We start from the raw sequence: 18990 nt of genomic DNA, 5'->3' as shown, positions 1-18990 counted from the left end.
GTGTCCAATACATTGGACTTGTGATATTTATCTTGCAGAGACTCGCGTTTCTGCAACATAAATAGACATGCTGGGGTCTGGAAACCACTGTATTGTCACTGTGATTATTGACTAAAGAAAGGTTTTTTCCAGCTAATCTGAAAGCAGCATGGTGTAGACACAGAAACCTTGATTCCAGCAAGGTGTCACTTACTGGGCTACTTACTGTAGTTTTAATAAAATCATTGTTTTATCTGCAGACTATCACTAGTGCTGCCATTTAATCCCTCATATACATTAGCTCTATGTAACCCCGCCCCTATCACTGATTGGCAGATTTCTGCCTATGCACAGTGTACACAGAAAGTTGCGAATCAGACGCTTGGGCGGGGGTTATACACAGCTCCTCATTCAGACAACTGGTATATTGGCAGCAGATAAAACAGTGATTTTATCAAACGTTCCCTCTTCAGAGAGAAAGTGATATTGCAAGACTCGTTAAAGGGTTGGATGTCACTAATAGGATCGCTTCTTCCAAGAGTTGGCGCTATAGATTTCAAGTCCTCTTTCTCTCTGAAGAGGCAATTTGCATGTTAAATTTCCCAGAGGAGCATTGCATGGCGAATAAGCCTCCTTACCTTGGCATGCCAGAGTCGGTATGTCACTGTTCACAAGGAGAAACCTTACCCCTTCGATCCCAGTCCAGAACTTCTCACCTAGCCAAATCAGTTCTCATACTTTGCACTGATGAGGGTCAATAGCCCGAAACACCATGTCTGCAAATTGAGATTCTGATTTGGGTTTTATCCTCCTAAGTCATATTGCAAAACTCGTGAAAGGGTTGATTTTAGTACAGGAACTATGACCCCATAAAGAAGAGAAACAAACTTGTCTTTTTTGGGGGTATAACTCGTTGTAGGTCTCATGTACAAACAGATCAATGTCCCATAAAATATGATAACACACGTTAGGTGTGAGGAGCAGGTGGAGAAGGCTTTACGTCGACCTTCTGCAGATTTTATCTTCATAATGGTGGAAATAATGAATATATATGAAACCAATGTTAACACAAAGGCAGATGATGTAATTAATGATCCTTCAAGGAAATTAATCAACTCCACCTCAGATGTGTCACTGCAGGAAATTTTTAACAGTGGAATAATATCACAGAAGAAGTGGTCAATAACATGGGATGCACAAAAAGACAGCCTAGACATAAGTACAGCATGACCACTGGGGTCCAAAAATCCAATTATCCACGCAGACATTGCTAAACCGGCGGATTGTCTTAGACTCATCAGAGCTACATAATGCAGAGGGTGACAGATGGCCAAATAGCGGTCATATGCCATGGCTGCCAGCAATAAGACGTCAGCACAAGCCATGGCTAAAAAGAAATACATCTGATAAATACAACCCCAAAATGAGATTGTATTTACCTTAGTGATGAGCATGCTTAGAAGTTTAGGCTTGAATACATGTGGGGATTTCCTAACAAACAGGCAACCCCCACATATATTCAAGCTGTCTAGCAGCTGCAAATCATGCAGCTGCATTGACATAAACTAAATCTCCGAGCATGCCAAAATACTCGGAGACCACCTGAGCATGCTTGGGAAATCTTGAGTAACAAGTATACTCGCTCATCACTAATTAATAAATAAGTCTCTTGCTCTTATTCATGAATCATCCTGGTCCTGACGTTGGTCTCCTTGCTCATGTAAAAGCTATTTCAAAGAAAAAAAATGCAAATTATAATGCAAAGAATTTATTATTTGCCATATGTACACATACAATGGACAGAGTTGATTCTTGTGCATAAAGACAAGTTGAAGCAGAAGAATGAAGGAAGCGTTGAAGTGAGATACACATGTAAACTACTTTATTTCCCAGCAACTCTGTTTATTGCAGGCACTTATACACAGATACTTATGTGCTATACACTAACAATGGAATTTTTACTGTAAATGAAAAGAGATAACCATGATATGACTGAAATGTTTATTATCAATCCCATGCCATACCAGTATAAACAGTGATAATGTGACGATAACAATTTGTAAAATGTGGTAAGTGGACAAAATGTCAATACTTACCTCTAAATTTCTGCATTGTTGCTAACTTTGCTCCTATCCAATTACACTGATTTTAATTCATAAGCTTCGTAGAAATGGCACCCTCCACTGTCATGGTGGAGTCTCTTATGTTGTAAGTCACATCCAACTTAGGCTAGGGTCACATTGCGTTAGTGCAATCCGTTTAGCGCTAATCAACTCCACCTCAGATGTGTCACTGCAGGAAATTTTTAACAGTGGAATAATATCACAGAAGAAGTGGTCAATAACATGGGATGCACAAAAAGACAGCCTAGACATAAGTACAGCATGACCACTGGGGTCCAAAAATCCAATTATCCACGCAGACATTGCTAAACCGGCGGATTGTCTTAGACTCATCAGAGCTACATAATGCAGAGGGTGACAGATGGCCAAATAGCGGTCATATGCCATGGCTGCCAGCAATAAGACTTCAGCACAAGCCATGGCTAAAAAGAAATACATCTGATAAATACAACCCCAAAATGAGATTGTATTTACCTTAGTGATGAGCATGCTTAGAAGTTTAGGGAGAATATTGGAGGTATAAGCTATATCAATGATTGAGAGATTCATCAAGAATATGTACATAGGAGTATGTAGGTGGGAATTCAGACAAATGACCCCAAAGATGCTAGCATTTCCCAAAATAATGACAAGGTAGATGAACAGAAATATGATAAAGCCTGGATATTGGAGCTCGGGAGCATCAGATAAGCCTTCAATTATGAAATCAGTTCCATTAAAGCTTAGAGAAGAACCATTCTGGTATAAGAGATGATCTGGAAATAGAAACGTGTTACAGCTCTAAAATGCATATTTTTTTAATAAAAAATGTACTTAAAACATAGTTCTTTAAATTAATAATAATCGTTATATAGCGCTAACATATTCTGCAGCGCTTTACAGGTTACACACATTATCATCACTGTCCCCAATGGGGCTCAGAATCTAAATTGTCTATCAGTGTGTCTTTGGAATGTGGGAGGAAACCAGAGTACCCGGAGGAAACCCACGCAAACACGGAGAAGACATACAAACTCTTTGCAGATGTTGTCCTTGATGGGATTTGAACCCAGGACTCCAGCGCTGCAGTGCTATTTACTTAGCCATTGTGCTTGTCTAGTTTCACACAAAAACCTCCCAGTGGCTTCTACTTGTTCAAATTTTTTTTTAAAAATGCTTTAGTTACTGACTTGTGGTCAGATGATGCTGTTCTTTTTATTCCCCGGTCTTTGTTTACATAGCCACAGCAGCTAAAGGTACCTTCACACTCAGTGACGCTGCAGCGATATAGACAACGAACAGATCGCTGGAGCGTCGCTGTTTAGGTCGCTGTAGAGATGTCAAACACAGCAACTCCAGAAAGATGCAGGAGCGATCCAGTGACGTAACGGCGACTCACTTATCGTTCTCACAGGCCGTCACAGGTCGTTAGCTCCATGTAAATCATTGCAGGCATGTTGCTTTTGCTGTCAAGCACGATCATACACACCGATCTGACGACCAAATAAAGTTCTTGCCTTCTAGCTCCGACCAGCGATGTCACAGCAGGATCCAGATCGCTGGTGCGTGTCAAACACAACAAGATCGCTATCCAGGACGCTGCAACGTCACGGATCGTTGTCGTTCTCGTTGTAAAGTTGCTGAGTGTGAAGGTACCTTTAGTTATATTTATCACATGTAATGTAACCACTGCAGCCAATCTCTGGAGCAGCGGTGATGCAAGTGTAAACAGCACCAGATATACGAGCCAACTGATTGGCTGTATCGGCCATGTGTTGTAAATGTGATGTGGCCACTGCCGTAATGTGAACAAAGAAGGGGAGCAGTAAAGATGCTGCGCAGAAAAGACAGCGAGTAAAGTAGTGATATTGATTTTGTAATTTTAAACCGGTTGAAACCTTTGGGATGTTTAGGTGTTAAATGGGGCAGCCCATTAACATGATATTTAAAGACGTTGTACACTACTTTAACATTGATAGCCTAACCTTAGGTTATCAAGATTTGTGTAACTGGGGACAATTCACGTCCCCATTGCGCAGCCCTTGAACTGCCGATAGGTCGAACCCTCAAAGGAAAAAAACATTTCAGTACAAAATCAATACTGTGTGAAAGAAACATATGTTCCTCAGTTATAGTTGTGTACTGTTGGAAAAAGTATTCAATGGCTTCCAACCCTAGTATGTGTTGAATATTGGAAAATAATGACTAGACCTAGGGAAGGAATGATGGGTGTGTCAGTATGTTCTGGAGTGAGTCCACATTCACATGTTCAGTATTTCTTCAGTATTTTAAATCAGCATTTGTAAGTCAAAACCAGGAGTGGAATAATCGGAGAAAAAGTATAATAGAAACATGTCATCACTTCTGTATTTATCACCCAATCCAGGAAAAATGTTGCCCTCAGTGAAGCCATGGACAGAGTGCCCCATGGTTTGTAGGGCAAGCAGGGGTTAAAATGAATATGGTTAGAAGCGCGGGCTCAGAAGGGTCAAAAGTTTAGAGGGGTTGGACTGTAAGGGGGGATGTTTACAGTTGAGCAAGGTTTATCTGTCTGAGAAGTGGTGGGGGCTAGCAATCGGCATGAGGCACCAAGAGCAATGGTCCTGCTCTCCCACCTTTTAATTTAGGGGTTAAATTAAGGTAAAATTAACAAAAATGTTGGATGATGTTATCATTGGGTCATTTCGGCGAGCGGTTGTACACCAGGTGGATGGTAACCTCCCCTTTATGTTTGTATTTTGGTTAATTGCTTGGTGGATTTTGGGGCTCTACAGGGTCACTGAGAGTCGGTGTTATGGAAAAGATTTTCCGGCAACAAAGGTGCCCCCGAGCCTGTGGTCACGACTTGGGATAATGCTGGATGGTTCATTATTATTTACTGGTTTCTGCCGGGTTTTGGAGCTCCAAGATCCGATTTGGCCAATTTGACCAATTTATCAAAGAAAAAGGTGTACGAGTGTTAATTTGGGGGAAGGGGTGTTCCGTGGGAGCAGGGTTGTTAAAGTGTGGGGTTGATATAGAAGGGAGTTAGTTGGAAGGAATTATCTACAATATGGCAGTCATGGTTTTGGTTAACAAATAGTGAGATAAAATACTGACCAAATACTGAACGTGTGAACATGGCCTTGGAGTAACATACGGGTCAGTGAAACTCATGCTATGTGTGGTTAGAAATGAAAGATTAATGGATAATGTTAATGCTGCTGTCAGAGTTTGACAGGTGTATTTAATAGGGTAATAAGCAGTTGTTGGTGGCAGATCCTGGCTGTAGCACAGTCATTACCTACAGCAGATGTCAGTGAGGGGATAATACTAGTGATGAGCAAGTATACTTGTTACTCGAGATTTCCCGAGCATGCTTCAGTGGTCTCCGAGTATTTCGGCATGCTCGGAGATTTAGTTTATGTCGACGGAACTGCATGATTTGCGGCGGCTAGACAGCTTGAATACATGTGGGGATTTCCTAACAAACAGGCAACCCCCACATATATTCAAGCTGTCTAGCAGCTGCAAATCATGCAGCTGCATTGACATAAACTAAATCTCCGAGCATGCCAAAATACTCGGAGACCACCTGAGCATGCTTGGGAAATCTTGAGTAACAAGTATACTCGCTCATCACTAATTAATAAATAAGTCTCTTGCTCTTATTCATGAATCATCCTGGTCCTGACGTTGGTCTCCTTGCTCATGTAAAAGCTATTTCAAAGAAAAAAAATGCAAATTATAATGCAAAGAATTTATTATTTGCCATATGTACACATACAATGGACAGAGTTGATTCTTGTGCATAAAGACAAGTTGAAGCAGAAGAATGAAGGAAGCGTTGAAGTGAGATACACATGTAAACTACTTCATTCCCTGCAACTCTGTTTATTGCAGGCACTTATACACAGATACTTATGTGCCATACACTAACAATGGAATTTTTACTGTAAATGAAAACAGATAACCATGATATGACTGAAATGTTTATTATCAATCCCATGCCATACCAGTATAAACAGAGATAATGTGACGATAGCAATTTGTAAAATGTGGTAAGTGGACAAAATGTCAATACTTACCTCTAAATTTCTGCATTTTTGCTAACTTTGCTCCTATCCGATTACACTGATTTTAATTCATAAGCTTCGTAGAAATGGCACCCTCCACTGTCATGGTGGAGTCTCTTATGTTGTAAGTCACATCCAACTTAGGCTAGGGTCACATTGCGTTAGTGCAATCCGTTTAGCGCTAGCGCTAGCGGATTGCGCTAACGCAATGTTTTCTATGGGGCTGCGGTCGGGGTCGCGGTAACGTCCCCGCTCTCGCAGATCCCCGATCTGCGAGAGCGGGGAACGGACCGCGGGCGCGCCTCGGACGCTGCAAGCAGCGTCCGCGGCGTGCCAGGAATCACCGGAGCGTCGCTAGCGCGTGCCGAACATGGCACGCGCTAGTGAAGCGCGTTCCCATTAGCGTGAATGGGCGCGTTAACGGCCGCGTTGCACGGCGTTAATTTCACCGTGCAACGCTGTCCGTTTAACGCGGTCCCATAACGCAATGGGAACCCAGCCTTATACTCTACGCTAATTCTTTAATTCTCATTGGAGTTTAACAATCCTGGGAATAAGTCAATTTTTCTATTAATTATTTAGTTTTCAAGTTGCTCGTAAAAGTTTGCAAAGGTAATATGCAAAAACTTTTACACTTTAGCTTGATGTCTAAGTTTTCAAGTTGTTTGCAGAAGTTTGGAAAAGTAAAATGGAAAAAGTCTTACACTTTAGCATGATCAATCTACCATTACTTTAAAGGTTGCTCTTACGACTGATCTTCATCACTACATCGCTATTCTAGTTCTCAGCTTTCCCCTTACTGAGTTGCAGTGGGGTTCTCTATAATTAACAGACTGGACAAGCAAAATGGATGTGCCACGCTCCATACAAGAGGACAGAAATATTAAAGCTGGCAAGATGCAGTGATCCAGGTAGTTTCAAGGCAGTGCTTGCAAGCTCTATGGCAAAGAGTTTGTATGTTCTCTCCGTGTTTGCGTGGGTTTCCTCCGGGTTCTCCGGTTTCCTCCCACATTCCAAAGACATACTGATAGGGAATTTAGATTGTGAGCCCCATTGAGAACAGCGATGATAACGTCTGTTAAGCGCTGCGGAATATGTTAGCGCTATATAAAAATAAAGAGTATTATTATTATTAAAGAGCTTTCAAGCGATGTCTAGAAAACCAGCTTCCTCTGAAAGACTGTAGAGGTGGCCATGAGCAGTTAACCACAAAATTAAAAATCCCTCCGTCCTCCATCAGTTTTCATCAAAAATAGTCTCAAGCCAATGGATACAGTACATTTCAGGTTCATTTTGTGTAATACTTTCCTGTTACGAGACCAAACTACCTCGATGTGCCTCTAATATTGCACATAATAACACAAGTGCGCAAGAAAAAAAATGTAGCGTGTTTCATTACATGCACTGCTACACAGGAATTCTCTCTGACCCATCAACAGCATGTGGACTATCTAGAGGTCCATAATATGAACCCATATAAAACCACAAAAAAAATAGTCACCTCTCATATTGCAATAAGATCACTGGTGGGCACAGATAGAAAAGGCGTGGGACAGTGGCCCAGATCCCAAGGGATTTTATGTTCCATTGCTCAATACAAGGAGAAAAAAAGTCCATTAGAAAGAGCTACAGGAAGTGACTTTATGCTCTCACATACATTGTAATGTAGAATAAGTATTTTAGTAACTTAGAATAAGTTAATTTAAAGGGTCAAAACAACGTTTTAACTATAAATCCTACACAAATGTATGTGATTATTAATTTATTGGTATTTTCAATTAAAAATGGTATAATATGGTTATTTATATTTTGTATGACAGTAGAATTCATGGGGGATGTCAACAGATAGGGAATCATATGATGTAGGGTTGGGTAGTTTATTAACAGAAACCCACCAGAGTAAATTGTTTCAAATTTATATACCTCATAATCTTAAGTGTCTGGGGGGGGGGGGAAGAGATCCTTTATCATCGATATTTTATGCAAATGGCCATGTTACAGTTCTGTTCTATATAGCTCCACAATATGGCTGGCATAGAAATCCATAAGGCTTCTATTGTATCAGTGCATGGCTTAAATGTTATCTGAAGGCAGAGATATTTTTGTATATTTAATTATTTTGCAAAAAAAGGTTGAAAAGAAATTCAGTGTCACGGTTCCACCCCTCAGGGTGTCTGGGATACAGTTACTGAAAGCTTGGCTGTCCAATCCGCTACAGGGCGTCCTGAAGCTGACAGTACTTTGATGGACAACATGGCCATCCAATCTGGTACAGGGGCATGCTGAGCTGTCAGTGTGTTGATTGACAGCTCAACTATCCAATCTGTGACTGGGAGGCGTCGGCTGTCTTCAAGTGTTCACTATCCCAGGTGATTGCCATGCCTACTTAACTGAGCAACTCTCCCAGACCACTGCCAGATGTACATTCAAGCTTGTGAGGTTTGTGCTTTCCTGTGCCTTGAGTTCTGTATGATTGATCTGTTGCCTGACCTTGGACTTAGTTCTGACTATCCGCCCTAACCCTTCAGCTCAGATCCGCTAACCTCCCAGTACTCTGACCTCGGAGCATTACCTGATTACGCTTTTGTCTCTTCCTTCTGTTTATGACGTATCCTCCTGTCTTCTGACCTTCGACTCCTTGACCCCTCTGACTTACGGCTTGGTCATGAGAAGTGACTAGCGTCACATTCAGCATGATCAATTGAATACTAGGATCTAAGAGATAACGTTCTCTTTTGTAAAGAGTGACATACCTGGTTTGGCAAGCCAGTGTAAGGAGGCTTATAAACCATTTCAATGCTCCTCTTTGGAATTAATTATGCAAATTGACTCTTCAAAGAGGTAGAGAACTTGAACTCTATTGCAACCTATTGGAAGTAGCAATCCTAAAACGTAAATATCGACAATTTAACAAGCCTTACCGCATGACTTAAGATAAAAGCCAAATCAGTATCTCAATTCGCAGACACTGTGTTTTGGGGTTTTGCCCCTCATCAGTGCAAAGTATGAGATCTGAAAATTGAGATTCTTGTTTGGATTTTATCCTAAGTCATATGGCAAGGCTTGTTAATGGGTCGATATTGACTTTTAAATTAGTATTAAGGAAACAAGAAATAAGTGTTGTGCCCAATATTGCATGTTACATTCTGATGAACTTGAACTGTCCGGGAAACTTTTGTTTGTTGAAATGAACAGGGTGTCCCCTGAGTTATGTGCAGCATTTCTTGAAGATGTATGTCTGGAGACAGCGGAGGCCTGCGGCATACAAGTGAATGTGATACATCTCACACCGGGCAGCACATTGGGACTCGGACACTTGTGCCAGGGCGTTATGAAGCAATAGCTTCACCACGGCTATCGCACTCTGTAACTTTACAAAGTAATAGTTCTTTTTACTAGTGCATACAATTGAACAAGAGGTATTCTCAAAGGTAACGCTTAGGCCGGCCTCACACTCAGCGTATAAAAATACGGTCCGTAATTTACGGCCGTAATATGCAGAAAAGTACCCAAAATAGTGGTCCGTAGCTCCTCCGTAGGCAGGGTGTGTCAGCGTATTTTACGCATGGCATCCTCCGTATGTAATCCGTATGGCATCCGTACTGCGAGATTTTCTCGCAGGCTTGCAAAACCGACATACGGACATACAATGTATCCATGTTCTCAAAAAATCGTAAAAACATAAATACTGTCTATATATGAAAAGTTCCCAGGCTCGAGTTCATATGAGGACATCCAGCAGAGGGCGCCTCACCGCAACTGAAGGTAACTACAGGTCATTGACCTACTTTACATTCATTCGCTGGGGTTTTACTGGCATGAGCACAGCTGCAGTAGCAGAGCTTCTGCTTGTAAAATTAGTTAACCCCTTCAGATGGATTTACAGCGTGGGACGAGACTGATCATCGGAAGGTATGGGATATTGTTGTTTTTTTATTTTACCTTTTTTACAGAACGAGGGTCTTCAGGTGGATTACCAGTATAATAAACTATTCCAACAACCTGTGTATTTATTTCATTAAAAGACTTTGTAATGATGTGTGTGTGTGTTTTTTAACCATTTCATACTATTGGATTAATAATAGATAGGTGTCATAATTGACGTCTCTCCATTATTAATCTGGCTTAATGTCACCTTACAATAGAAAGCTGACATTAACCCTTCATTACCCCATATCCCACCGCTACACGGGAATGGGAAGAGAGTGGCCAAGTGCCAGAATAGGCGCATCTTCCAGATGTGCCTTTTCTGGGGTGGCTGGGGGCAGTTGTTTTTAGCCAGGGGGGGGCCAATAACCATGGACCCTCTCCAGGCTATTAATATCTGCCCTCAGTCACTGTCTTTACCATTCTGGCGCGGGAGCGAACGCCAATTTTTCCGCGATTTAACCCTTTAAATAGCTAGAGCGCCCAAATTTTGCACATACACACTACTAACATTAGTAGTGTGGAATATGCAAAAAAAAGGGATATGAAATGGTTTACTGTATGTAAACCATGTCTCATATCATGTCGGGTTTAGGAATGAGAAAGCAAAAGCCGGTAATTGAATTACCGGCTTTTAAGCTATCTAGCGCTGTATGAAATATTAATATATATACATATATGTGTCTCACTGACATATATATATATATATATATATATATATATATGTATATATATATATATATATATATATATATATATATATATAAAAACCCCTATACTATGTGTAGACATTTATTCTACCTATTCTACTGTAAGCTGTCAGTGTGATTTTACTGTACACCGCACTGAATTGCCGGCTTTTCTATAGAACACCGCTGCGTATTTTTCGCAAGTCACACTGCTGGTCCGTGTGTAATCCGTATTTTTCTGGCCCCCATAGACTTTCATTGGCGTATTTTTTGCGCAATACGGTGACAAACGCAGCATGCTGCGTTTTTCTACGGCCGTAGAAGACAGTATAATACGGATCAGTAAAATTCGGCTGATAGGAGCTGGGGCATAGAGAAGCATTGTACCGTATGCAATCCGTATTTTCAGCACCTCTCTTACGTCCGTAAAACACGCTAGTGCGAGGCCGGCCTTTCATAAAGCTTAATTACTCAAACATGAAATCCCTAAAGAACTTAACTTTACGTTTTGATATTTTATCAGTAATAACTAGACTTCATGTTTCTAGAGCTTCGCTTGTTTATAGATGGCTTTGGTGTAGAAGATTCTATCTATGTTGGAAGAAAACAGTTATAGTTATAGTAAGAAGGTTTGTGCCAGATCTATATAACATTACAAGCTGTAGGAGTAATAAAGTAAATAAAAAGCTGTTCAGATTTGAGAATTTTGTCTTTTGTGGTCTTATATTTATAAAGGGTTATCGTTGTAATCTCTTGTATTTATGACACTGGAAGTTTTGATCAAGAAGTGTCAATAGACTTCTCCATAAAAAATCATATACAGGCTGAAAAGTGTTTATTTTTTTTCCAAAAACAACATCTGCATGAAGTTTGTATGCATTCGAATGCAGCGCATGCAACATTTTTAACATACCTGCACGTGCATATTTTACACTCTTACATGAACTGTCTGATGGATAAAGAAAAGCTTCTAATTGACGACAGTAAAATATAGCTAGGATACTGATGAAATATCTGCTTATGTGAACGTAGCTACTTCTTTTGTTATAAGTTGTTAGTTTTATTTTTCATAATTTTATTGTTAATTCACATTTGGTGTTTTTTTTTGTTTAATGTACTAACAATATTTATACTGTTTTTGCAATGTAGCTAAAATAAGGATGTGGAAAACAGCAATTAAGCGCATGTGCGCTATGCAAAAATGAAAATTTCATTTTCTTTTTTATTTAGCTTACTGACTTCTGTGAGATAAAAACCTGTACAGAATTGTTAGAATTGAAAAAAACATCATGTGCATGTGCAGTGGGGAAAAAAAAGGATGGAGTAGTCTGGAAAGCTTGATCATTTGCACCATCTTTTAAATTAACCGTTAAACTATTTCAACCACTGAGCATTCTCAATTTTTCAATATTTTTACATCTGCTGGCTGACACTGTACAGATATATTTTTTGTCTAAGGCAAATGCAGATTCACTAGAATCAGCAAATTTTGAAAAATTATAAACAAATTTGATTCATATTGATTCGATCAACTGTAATGGTTATTATGAAGTTCAGTACAATCTTATTTTGGGATGCTGTGTTTCCGGTGGATTTTCTTGCAACATTCTTTATGACTGAGACCCTCACACTTGCAGTCACTTCCTATATGTCGTATATTCTGCCTCAGTAAATCCTTTTTAAAGTTCAGCAAAATATTTTCTAATTTATAAATCAAATGTGATCTTCGTGGTGCTACAGAGCCATCTAGTGGTGAAACAGCATATCTGTACCCAAACCTACAATTTACACAAGGGTTGTTCAGTGGGAGCAGCTTCAATATACATCATAGATCCTATGGTTTCATAGAATAATTTTCTGTTTCTCCCACTTCATAGTTCACCATAGGACAACGTGACTGCAGTTTACACTAGGCATAAAACACTTTGATTGTTGCAGAACCTTATAGCCAAATTGAATAGTCATCGACAGGAATCTTGCAATTGATCAATACCCCACAAGTGTCCATCAGCTCCCACCCTTCCATTCGTGCAGATGTGGGTCTCCAGGGGCTACCACCAGGAATATGGTCTGAGACCAACATGTTGCCATACAGTCTCAGTCCTAGTTCTTATTGTCAAATTAACGTTCTCACAATTCGCTATGTTAGCAACATGATCCAATTTTCAACAGTATTTGAAGCAGTTCTTATTACTTATAAGTCATTGCCACCACATTTTTTATCAGCAAATTAGTCTCACATCCTGTAGCCCATAATTTCAGAAAATGATCTTTGCAAATTGCCCCTTGCTATATTCTAATAATCACTAAGGGGCCAATGGGTGCATATGGGCATACTCATCTTAAAGAGAATCCGTCACCAGGTTTTTGCTTCCTCATCTGAGAGCAGCATGATGTAGAGAAAGAGACCTTGATTCCAGCAAGGTGTCACTTACTTTACTGGGTGCAGCAGTTGTGCTACAATCAGAGCTTTTAGATGTAGCACGTAGCCGAGCTCAGAAAACTGTCTCCGCACCCACCACAGTTTTCTGTGTACATTATCTATTGACAGTGAGCTGCTTATCAGAGAAGGGGGCGTGGTCTGACCAGGGCTAACGGGCAATGTGGTCTGAGCAGTGATAATCTCCTGGTAATAAAATACTCATTGTATTGAAACAACAGCACACAACCTAATAAGAGACACATCACTGAAATCAGTGTTTCAACCCCTACATCAAACTGCTCTCAGATTACATAGCAAAAACCTGCTCAAAGATTCTCTTTAAGAGCTTTTTGTGAGCCTGCTAACCCTGAGGAATATTCAAAATTGACAATAAGAAACCTACAAACTGGAAACATTTATATCTAAATAAAAACATTCCATTCTGAGTTAATGAAATCTCCAGTGTTTGTGAGAACTTTAATAAAGGAATTTAATCATCGTTGACTCTTTTTACATTTATTTTAGAGTCGTCGCATTTTACATTTAGAACACAAAGAAAAATTGTCCAAATATTGCGTTAAAAAGAAGTTCTCATACACTTTATGCAGTATTAGCCCTCTGTGTCTGTACTGCTACATACTGGTTCATGCAGCTTTACATGAACACCTGAGCCTTACACTATAGCTGGTCCGAATAACTAAAGCAATTGTTACCATCCACCTCTCGTGTCTCCCCTTTTCCTCATAGTCTGTAAGCTTGCGAGCAGGGCCCTCACTCCTCCTGGTATCTGTTTTGAACTGTATTTCTGTTATGCTGTAATGTCTATTGTCTGTACAAGTCCCCTCTATAATTTGTAAAGCGCTGCGGAATATGTTGGCGCTATATAAATAAAAATTATTATTATTATTATTATTAAGTAGATAATCCTTATTCATGAACCAACACAGTCCAATCAGATTATAAGTAAATATTAGAGATGACAATATCTATTCGCAAGGCTCTGGTCCAAGCAGCCATGTCAATATTCCATTTCCTAGACGTGTGACAATGGGACTAAATGAAAAGCCGAATTCAATGATTAAGCGTGTCCTAAGGCTTTGGTCGCTAAAGTGTATATAGTGACATCAACATTTACAAAAGCATTATCAACAATTCATAAAAAGTTTAAGACGACAACCAGATAGTACGGAGTTTGCCTTCACTAGTATATGACATAATTTAATATTTAGTCAAGGTCCAACTACAAAGTCCCAAAACCTATTGTGAGAACATTGGCACATGGCTGGTATAGTGGCATCGTGCCCTTCCAAGCATTGTATATCAGACCATATTCCGATTGATTTTCCTGAGACCAATTGATATATGTGCTTCACTTGAAGGCTATGGATAACGCAGCAAGTATCGATTTTTATTTTATTGAAGGTATTTTAGGACATTTTGTACCATTTTTTTATTCTGGAGCTTGCATATATTCCCATACATTACAAGCTGCTCAATTCTTTTCTATAGTATATCCATTAGACAGTCATTTTCCAGTCCCACTTATATGCTCATCAAAGCTCAAATCTGGTCTGAGACGAGTTGACGACTGCTTTTGGAAAACCCATTTTCAGATATCCAATTTCAAAGAGCGCCTAAATATCTCTTGTGATGTAGGGCTCAACATATCTGTACATGACATGTAAAGACCTTTGACTTCACTAGGAACTTTGTAACTCTTCATTTCTCCATTGCAGTTGTTGCAGGGAATGTGGACACTCGCTTCTAGGTTAGGCTACTTTCACACTAGCGTCGGATTCAGCCCGTCGCATTGCGTCGGGCCGAGATTCCGACGCTAGCGTTTGATGCGCCGCACAACAGGTGCAGCGGATGCATTTCTCCGGCGCATCCGCTGTCCCATTGTCAGGTGCGGGGAGGTGGGGGCGGAGTTCCGGCCGCGCATGCGCGGTCGGAAAAAGCGGTCCGTCGGCAGCAAAAAACGTTACATTTAATGTTTTTTGCTCCCGGCGGTCCACCACAACATGGCGCAACCGTCGCACGACGGTTGCGACATGTGACAATACGTCGCAATGCGTCGGTAATGTTACTCTATGGGGCAAAAACGCATCCTGCAAACAACTTTGCAGGATGTGTTTTTTCCCCTAAACGACGCATTGCGACGTATGGCAAAAAACGCCAGTGTGAAAGTAGCCTTACTTTCAGGAACAGTGCATCTAATCTCTTGGGATCTAGCAATGGGAAGAAGCCCTGTGATTACATATTTGTTGGAACATCCTTTTAAAAAATAATTTAGTCAGAAGGTGAAAAATTACATGCAAAACGCACGTGCTATGTGATATACTTGTGGCAGATAAACGCTTTTGAATTCCATTATTTTATTTTATTCATTATGACAATCTGCAAACAGAGAGGAAATCAAAAACTTGTCATATCCTTTTACATTGTTGCCTTGAAACATCTAACAAATGCTTCTTTAAAGTGCTTATTCTTCATGGTGTAAATAGGGGGGTTCAATAATGGGATCAGTATGATGTAAAGAAGAGAGAAAAGCTTGTCATGCCTTGGTTCGTATGTTGATGTGGGTCTTACATGTAAAGAAAGGGAGGTCCCATAAAATACAATGACAGATGTCAGGTGAGAGGCGCAGGTAAAGAAGGCTTTCCGTCTCCCATCTGCAGACTTAATATTCAATATGGCGTTGATAATATATACATAGGACAACAGCGTTAATGTGAATGCAGTCAGCCCTACAATCGCTCCCAGTACGTATGTTGCAATTTCAACATGGATGGTATCATCGCATGAAAGCTTTAACAGAGGGGAAATGTCGCAGAAAAAATGATTGACTTGGACTGATGAACAAAATGACAAGTTGGCAATGAAAACTGTATGTAAAACCGGTTCCAGAGCAGCAGCAGTCCACGTCCCTACTAAGAACGACGTGCAAAGTTTTATGCTCATAAATAGGGCGTAATGTAGTGGGTGACAGATGGCTACATACCGGTCATAAGCCATGACTGCGAGAAGGAAAAACTCGGTACAGGTAAGGTAGATGAAGAAATACAGTTGCGCCATACATCCATTAAATGATATGGTCTTCTGCTGAGTGAAGAGCATGGAGAGGAGCGATGGCAGGATATTTGAGGCGGACAAAATGTCTACAATTGATAAGCTGCCCAGAAAAATGTACATTGGTGTGTGCAGACGAGTGTCCACAGAAATACATATATACACCGTTATATTCCCCAATACAATGCTAAGATAAATGATTAAGATTATTATAAAGAGAGGAATCGGAGAGATGTCCGGGAAACATTCCACGGTAAATTCGGCCACCCTGGACTGACTCTTCATGCTCACATTAAACATCGCTCTACTGGTTTTGATAGACATCATTCCTAAAATAAATTATAGGGATTTATTGGAACTTTATGCAGGGACATGAATAGTTGTTTCAATTACTTTATACTCAAAGCGAAGCAGTCAGCAGGAATTTGGTTAGTAAACTATAGGCATTGTCAGGTTGGCAGTGTTAAACTAATTAAAATGATACTTGGGGTGAAGAAATCCGTCTTGTGGTTCTTGTGCAATCAGTGTTAGAAGTTTTCAGTTAATGAGATGCCCGTGCTCCTGGGCGGGACGGTAGGCAGAGTGTTATCTTCCTGCTCTAAACAAGAGAAAGCAAGGTAAGATCTGCCCACATGCCGCCCCAAAGCACAAACAGTCTGCCTCTATGATGAGGAAAGTATTTGAGCTTCAGGGCAGCTTAAGGGCAGGTTTCTATTTGGTTTATTTGGCTTTGAGCAGGAAGATGAGACTCTGCCTACAGTCCCACCCAGGAGCACGAGCATCTCATTAACTGAAAACTTTTAACACTGATTACACAAGAACCACAAGATGGATTTCTTCACCCCAGGTATAATTTTAATCAGTTTAACAGCACCATCTTGATAGTGTCTGTAGTTTACTTAGCAAAATCCTGCTCACAGGTTCACTTTAAGTGGGAGTCTGGTGATTGCACTTTACCTACAAAGCAATGATACTGTTAATAGTATATTTATACATACATGTCTGAACTGTGAATACGACATGACAGATTTATCAAAACTGTCCAAAAGAAGAAAATCAGTCTTTGTTGACTCTAGAAGCCAATCAAAATGCAGCATTAATTTTACCAGCACAGTTTAAGAAATGAAAATTGAGATTTAATTGGCTGCAGTACGATAGACAGCTTCTCTTTCAGACAAATATAACCCAGAGAATTTGGGGGAAAAACTACACTGTGGTTTCATGTCAAAATTGGTTCCAGTAGCCGGGAGGAGAACTGTATGTCCTTACTTTATATTTCTCATTCCTATGAATGTATTCTTCGTGTAAGCGCTAAAAATTCGTCTTGAAATCACCCAACTTTTTCCCATTTAAAAATGAAGTAATGGCATATATTTAAAATACAAGTCTGATCTATAAAAAATATTTTAAAAAATTAAACTGTACAGTGTGGGAAAAAATAAAATGCCCAAATTTATGTCTTTGTTCACTACACATCCCTCAAAAAATGCAATAAAAAGTGTTAGAAAAAAGCTAAAACATCATTTCGCCTTAAAAAAAAGAGCCCACATGAAGCTCCATCAACAGAAAAACAAAAAGTAATGGGTATCAAAATATCGCAGAAAACACCAAATTTTATTTTTCAAACCACATTTTTTTTAAGACTTAAATAATAAAATAAGTCTAAAAATGTGATATCACCATATTTTTATAACTCAATCAACCCTATATACCCAACTCCCGAAAAAATAAAGTTGAAATTGCTTTTATTTTCACTATTGCACTGCGTTTAGAATTTTTTTCCCCCTTATAGTGTATTGTGTGTTAACATGAGTTGTGTCATTCCAAACTACAGCTCCCCCCGCAAAAAAACAAGCCCTCAGACGGCCATGTCAACTGAAAAACAAAAAAGCTATGGCTTGTTGGAAGAAGAGGAGTAAAAAAATGTAATAATTGATGTGTGAACGCATTCACAAGATGATTTCACTGCACGCAAACAAGCAACACTGGCATTCAAATCAACTCTCACCTCTGCTAAACAGACCTACTTCACAACACTCGTATCTTCCTTATCCCACAAACCCCAAACAGTTGTTCAACACTTTTCACTCCCTCCTCCGCCCACCACTGCCCCCTCCGAGTTCCCTAATCATTGCCGGGGACTTTGCCACGCACTTCAAAGATAAGATAGACCAAACAAGGCAAGTCTTTGTTGTCCAACCACCACAACCCCTTTGTATGCCAGAACAATGCCCAAACCCCATAACTTCACTCTCCAAAATCTCTGAAGGGGAGCTTGCTCATCTTCTCTCCAAATCACACCTCACCACTTGTGCACTTGACCCTATTCCATCCCACCTCCTCCCAACCTCACCACCACACTAATCCCATCCCTAACCCATCTCTTCAACCTTTCACTAACTTCTGGTACCTTCCCTTCTGCCTTCAAACATGCTACAATCACACCTATCCTCAAAAAGCCATCCCTTGACCCAAGCGCTATGTCCAGCTATCACCCCATATCTTTGCTCCCATTTGCTTCCAAATTCCTTGAGCAGCATGTCCATGCTGAACTTTCCTCTCACTTTGCATCTAACTCTCTCTTCGACAACCTACAATCTGGCTTCCGTCCCCACCATTTGCCCTGACCAAAATTACTAATGACTTACTTACAGCCAAAGCTAACAGACAATTCTCTATATTCCTCCTCCTAGACCTGTCCTCTGCCTTCGACACAGTTGACCACTGCCTCCTACTACAGATCCTCT

The 18990-nt window shown here is 40.2% G+C and overlaps 2 protein-coding genes across 2 annotated transcripts; both read right to left on the bottom strand.

Annotated features, from left to right (window-relative positions):
• Positions 1–782: 782 nt before the first annotated feature.
• LOC138666827 (putative olfactory receptor 1F12P) lies at positions 783–8831 on the bottom strand. The gene is made up of 2 exons (XM_069755003.1): positions 8709–8831; positions 783–1514 (listed from the first exon to the last, which is right to left on the bottom strand). The coding sequence occupies exons 1-2, from the start codon at positions 8829–8831 to the stop codon at positions 783–785; spliced, it is 855 nt and encodes a 284-aa protein (XP_069611104.1).
• Positions 8832–15610: 6779 nt separating this feature from the next.
• On the bottom strand, positions 15611–16566 carry LOC138666826 (olfactory receptor 5V1-like). Its single transcript, XM_069755002.1, has one exon. The coding sequence runs from the start codon at positions 16541–16543 to the stop codon at positions 15611–15613; it is 933 nt and encodes a 310-aa protein (XP_069611103.1). The 5' UTR covers positions 16544–16566.
• Between the last annotated feature and the right edge of the window lie 2424 nt (positions 16567–18990).

This window comes from Ranitomeya imitator, chromosome 2, assembly GCF_032444005.1.
Source record: "Ranitomeya imitator isolate aRanImi1 chromosome 2, aRanImi1.pri, whole genome shotgun sequence".
NCBI lineage: Eukaryota > Metazoa > Chordata > Amphibia > Anura > Dendrobatidae > Ranitomeya > Ranitomeya imitator.
The sequence above is the reverse complement of the archived record's forward strand: the minus strand, read 5'-3'. Positions and strand labels throughout refer to the sequence as shown.

What these genes read in the sequence shown, in the direction of transcription:
- LOC138666827 (XM_069755003.1), bottom strand. Translation starts at nt 8,831, where the DNA reads ATGCTGAATGTGACGCTAGTCACTTCTCATGACCAAGCCGTAAGTCAG. An exon ending in AGAGACAAAAGCGTAATCAG is followed by an intron (nt 1,515 to 8,708) that starts GTAATGCTCCGA and finishes CATGATTTGCAG; the next exon opens with CTGCTAGACAGCTTGAATAT.
- LOC138666826 (XM_069755002.1), bottom strand. Translation starts at nt 16,543, where the DNA reads ATGTTTAATGTGAGCATGAAGAGTCAGTCCAGGGTGGCCGAATTTACC.